At 35.2% G+C, this 5373-nt stretch overlaps 1 protein-coding gene across 7 annotated transcripts in view; it reads right to left on the bottom strand.

The window, feature by feature from the left end:
- Nucleotides 1–2631: 2631 nt before the first annotated feature.
- The window catches only part of rspo1 (R-spondin 1), a 23184-nt gene continuing 20442 nt past the window's right edge, over nucleotides 2632–5373 (bottom strand). For all 7 annotated transcript variants that reach the window (XM_016275646.1, XM_016275647.1, XM_016275650.1 and 4 more), the window contains one exon: nucleotides 2632–2899. In XM_016275646.1, the coding sequence (XP_016131132.1) occupies nucleotides 2745–2899 (155 nt within the window). In that variant the 3' untranslated portion in view covers nucleotides 2632–2744. The remainder of the gene's footprint in view (nucleotides 2900–5373) is intronic.

The raw sequence follows: 5373 nt of genomic DNA, 5'->3' as shown, positions 1-5373 counted from the left end.
AGAGTGCCTTTCAACCCTCACAATACTCAAAAATTTTGGTTTTAATTTCCCTTTCGCTTTATGTCATCATAAATAGTAGACACTCAAGCCTATAGAAACATATCAGCTGAGCTCCCACACATTTTTTTGGATAATTATGGGCCATTATTCGAAGCATAAACCATAAGATATGTCCACCCTGTCATGAACATATATATTACTGTGAAATACGTTTTCATTGCAAAATTAAAATGCAAATTATATTTTCTGAAAGGTATGATGTCCCTTTCCTAAACCGGGTTATTAAAAAATATATATAATAATAATAAATAATATAATTATATCCTCAATCACATTGATATACCCCCCCCCCCCCCCCACTTTTTTTTTTTTTTTTTTTTTTGGTTAGAATTTTGTGTATTTTTTGAATGAAAGATTAAAAGGATAAACAATACAGATTATGTTATGTCCACCCTGTCATGTGTATGTCCACTCTATCGAGTCTAAGTGGTCGACAGGGTGGACATTTTGAGCTTCAATTAGCATATTAGCTTACAACAAACTGTGACTAGCAAAATATTTAGTCTGGCTGTTGAAGAGAATTTGGTATATTTGAAAATACTGTATTCTAATCACTTCTGGTATATTTTATGACTACAGGGTGGACATGTCAAGTTTTTGCAAAGCAAATAAGCAAACTCATACGAAGAAAATTCGTTAACTGAAAAGTCACCAACTTGCTCACCTTAGCTGTTGAAATTCCCGCCACTGAAGAGACAAAAATCTGTTGTCCTGATGTCACTAAAGGGTATGGCCTTTTCTTGAAGGGGCGGATTCCCAAATACGACAGGGTGGACAACCATTCAAGGGACATGGACAAACTCTTATTTTTTATGAAATAAAAATATAGTTTTTATCACCAAATGATCAATACACTCAAATTGAGTAATCTCTTATTTAACAAAATATTAATAGGATAATTTCTTTTTTTAAAATGTATGTTTTGACAATGTTTTACTCTCATTCAAATTTAATGAGCAGGGCATGGGACATAGCAAAATAACACGCATCCTCTTACACAAAACTAAAAAAAATCTAGAAAATGTATCTAACGGGCCAAGTAATGCTTTTGTTATGAATATAAAAACTTCGCCTAATATAACACACCACTATAGATTGATAGAGCTGGTCTTCCATACAAATATACATAAATACACAGACAAAAAACATTTAGAAACTGCAACCAATGTTTATTTAGATGTTTATTTACCTTGTAGCCTTTTATAGAAATAGATATACAATAACAATAAGTATATTGCAAGATTAACGGAAGCTGACATTTTCAGTGTCACAATTCTCATTAGGGGTGTATATGGTGAACACCCACTGATCTGGTCTGCATTTCCCAAAAGCATCATAAGCTTATAGATCATAAAAACCATTAGCACCAGTGGTCTCTACAATCCACTTCTGCTTTTGGAAAACTTAGCCCTGGTCAGCAGGCTATGGAAAGCAAATAGACTAAGAAAAGTGTGACTGGATGCTACATGTAGATAACTGTATGATGTACAGCATTACTTCCTCAGATACTGATACTGTATGTTGCAAAGCGTTATGAATGATGTGATATATTGCATTTATTTGAACCATGATAACTGAGCAATGAAAAACCTATAAAGCATATAATCAATGCAGTGTAAGCATTATGCTGGTTTAGTTCCTCAATGGCTTGGTCACACAATACTGTAGACTTCTGTTGACCTCTCTCTTCCCCTCGCTTCACAACATAAAGGTGCACGCAAGAACACAGATTCAAAAACACACAACACATCTGACACACACACAATCTTTCATATACATACTTCAACACTGTACATTCCTCATATTATTGCTGCCTTCTTCTGTGCAGAAAATACTGTATTTATTTTCCCCTAATCGCAAGACTTTTATTTTACATATACCACTAAAACCACTCCATCGGTTGTAAGTTATAATAAGTGCTTTGACTCTAGATATATAATAACACTTTTTGCATCATTTTTGGATAGTTTCATCATCATTAAAGTTCTTCTTTCTCCACATTCTCTCTGTAAACCACAATATCAGTTCCAGTGCCTTCTTTTGTTATAAACAACAGAAAAAAAACAGATATAAAAAAGCACTTTAAAAAAGAAAAGAAAAAAAATCACTTTTCACTCTGAGACAGACTCACAGACAGACTCCAGAATGTTTGCTACCTGTCACGAACATAAGGAGATCCAACTCTGGAGAAAAAAGAATGTGATTACAGCTGGATTAGGTGAACCACAAGAGATTCTAATGTATTTTAGATGTTCTTTAAGTGATGTTAGGATGACGGGCCTCATTTGCAGTGATGTCTATAGTTCAGAAGCCTTTCCAATAGGTCTAAAGAGGAACATATGGAACATTTCGCCATATGTTTCCTGTGGGTAGGCTTACAAAAAGATGACCCTGCACACGCACAGTGCACAGTCTTTCTGGATGCTTCCAAATAGCATGAGACTAACCAACCAAGCTCCTTGGTTCCCTCAAACTTTACTCAATTCACACAGTTCATTATTCAGTACAGCAATCCTCCAGTTCTCATTGAGCATGTTTTACGTGTAGCAGCGTTATTCCTTTTTTTTTCCCTTTTTTGCATAATTTTGATATTGTCACAATCAAAAACGTCTTCGTTTGTCTTCAGCCAACGAAGATGGGCCAAGCATTCTCCTTTCTTAGGCCCACCTGACACCACCATAAGATTAGGTCGCCATGCTCGTTGTAATGGTGGGGACAGTGGTGGACCGGTTCGAGGTCTTTTTTTTCTTGTTGCCCCCTTTGCCACTTTCTTTGGAGTCTCGACCGCGGTTCTTGCCATTTTTTTCTCCACGGTTTTGCGGATTCTTCTTAGCTTCTCCTGAATAAATAAAGTTGCAATTAGAAAACCCAAGATGTATTATTTCATTGTTTTTAAGTAAAAAGTATTTAAAACAATGTAAATGAACTTAAGAAACTAAGCAAAACAACAACAAAATTATTTTTATTTTTATTTTTCTGATCCCTTTGGCAAAGTCTTTTTCTTTATTTTTTCATTCTTGTTTTCAGAATAAACCTCACTCAATTTTATTCAATTTATATTTTTTTATTTTAAAAAAGAAAGAAATTCTAATTCTAAAATTTTTATTCTAGATATAAAATTCAGCTTTAACACAAATGCAATTTTGTATTTTAAAAACAAAAATATCTATATTTATAATAGTAAAACATAGCTAAACACTAACAGAATATTGCGAATGTAAAGGATTCATAAAAAATATATATTTCTAAAGCTGTGCTGCACATTTAACCGTATATCCAAATGTACAAAAATGCATAAACGTTTCACATAAATAATTATAAATACGGATTAGGTCATGCAGAACTGTAATACTGTCCAAAAAACAGTACTGAAAAACACAGGCTGGTTCGTTTCCCATCATCCTCACTTGCACTACTACAAGGGGGAGTCAGGGCCTCCAGACTGACTGATATTTGTTATGAAGTTAGTGTTGTGAGTCTCAGTGTTCCCTGGAAACCAAAATCAACACTCATTTGGTGCTGGAGAGCATTCACTCTGCACTTGATAACATGAGCCACAAACACAGCCACTCTGCGACTCCTGAAATTAGCTCTCTTCTCACCTCAAAGCCCTGATGTTTTACCACAAACTGTTGCATTTGTTTCTACATAAAACGCTTGATTAAAAATAGAATGGAAATGACGCAAACAAACATTTGTTTAATTAAACCTTTGATTGTTATGTTATATAAAAAGCAGTTTCACTTTTACAGATATTTTTACTTGAAATGGCATCATCGTAAACACATAAAAGACAACTTTCTTTGGCAAAAATTAAAGCGTTTAATGGACTTGATTCTAACAACAAAACCAGCAATACTTAGCATTTCCTTCGTTTATTTAACAGAACTGCCAAGGCCTGTAAACGCAAACAGCAGTTATTTTTGCTATATATAAAGTCTATATCAAAGATATGATGTTGTTTGTAATGATGCCTGTTACATTATTGAAGTGTCAACAACTGAATATTTCCACAATATTACAAGAGAAAGTGTGCTGTTCTGTTTTTCCACAGCACATAATCACAAACACTATTCAGAACGTTTTTGGGAGTGCAACTGCTTTTATACAACAGATGAATAAACAAGAGGTTAATATTGTAATAATATCTTACTTGACACAATATGGCCCAATATTTAGTTTATTTTGCTCCACTAACGAAAATTCAAACAAAGCCTAAGTAGAGCCGCTGCGCATTTCAGAGTAACACACAGTAGTGGTGTTTAGATTACTGTTTTTGAGCAAATCCGTTGAGTGAACAAGTCAATGACTCATTTATAAAGACACTTGCTTGTTTTCTTCCTAACCAAATCAGTAGCATGTTTTGAACAAGTCGTAAAGACATGTGATTGCTTTGTACAACAATGAGTCAGTATGTTTTGAACAAATCGGCTAATTGAATAATTCATCAACTCACTCAATAACTAAATCCACTTATGAAGGCCTCATGGTCGCCATATTGGAGGGCCGAAGTGCATAAAACTAGCCACTTCAAAGGGCCCTTCAGAATGAGACTTTGCTTCCATGTTTAATTATGCAATGGTGCCTCCTAAATTGGCTCATCAAAATGACGCAATGCGTGTTTGCAAGTAACAGAAGGGATTTCGAATGAATTAGAGAATAAGGAACTGGGATGAGCCCTTCTGAATGGAACGCAGTGAGTCACTTGTTTGGTTCCTGAATGAATCAGTGTGTTTTGAACTAATCATTTTAATTAATGATTCACTGACTCATTCATCACTCATAAAATCACTTGCTGTTAACTTCCCAGATTCGTCCAGTCAGATTAGAGGACCAGAGATAAATGTTGTATGTATTGTATCAAAGCATATCACAGTCTTATCAGTGAGATGATTTCTGAAGTTTAACAAGTCTAACACAATTCTATTGTTTAGTATTCATTGCTTTGAGAACAGCAATCCCGTGTGAAGAATTCAAAGGCCTTGAGTTTACTAAATGCCTCTACTCGAGTGTCAGTTAATCACGATTTTAAAACCGAGGTGAAGTGAAAAAAACTTGGAAGGAAATGGAGGTTTAAACTTTGGATCCACATGGAGGAGAATTGTTAGCTTTGATAAAGCGGTAAGAGCGCTTGGGGAGGATCCATTCATTTATGACAGCAATAATTACAGCGCTGCTCAATCCAACCTAAACACCATTGCCTGACAAAGGCAATCACGCGTTTAGCGTATTCGGTTTTCGTGCAAAGACATTTATTAAGCTACAGGAAGGGGAAGAGAAAGGGGGGGGGGGGGGGGGGGGGGGGGAAAAAAA

This window comes from Sinocyclocheilus grahami, unplaced genomic scaffold (genome assembly GCF_001515645.1).
Source record: "Sinocyclocheilus grahami isolate Dianchi unplaced genomic scaffold, SAMN03320097.WGS_v1.1 scaffold96.1, whole genome shotgun sequence".
Lineage (NCBI taxonomy): Eukaryota > Metazoa > Chordata > Actinopteri > Cypriniformes > Cyprinidae > Sinocyclocheilus > Sinocyclocheilus grahami.
This window is presented reverse-complemented; position numbering and strand designations above follow the sequence as displayed.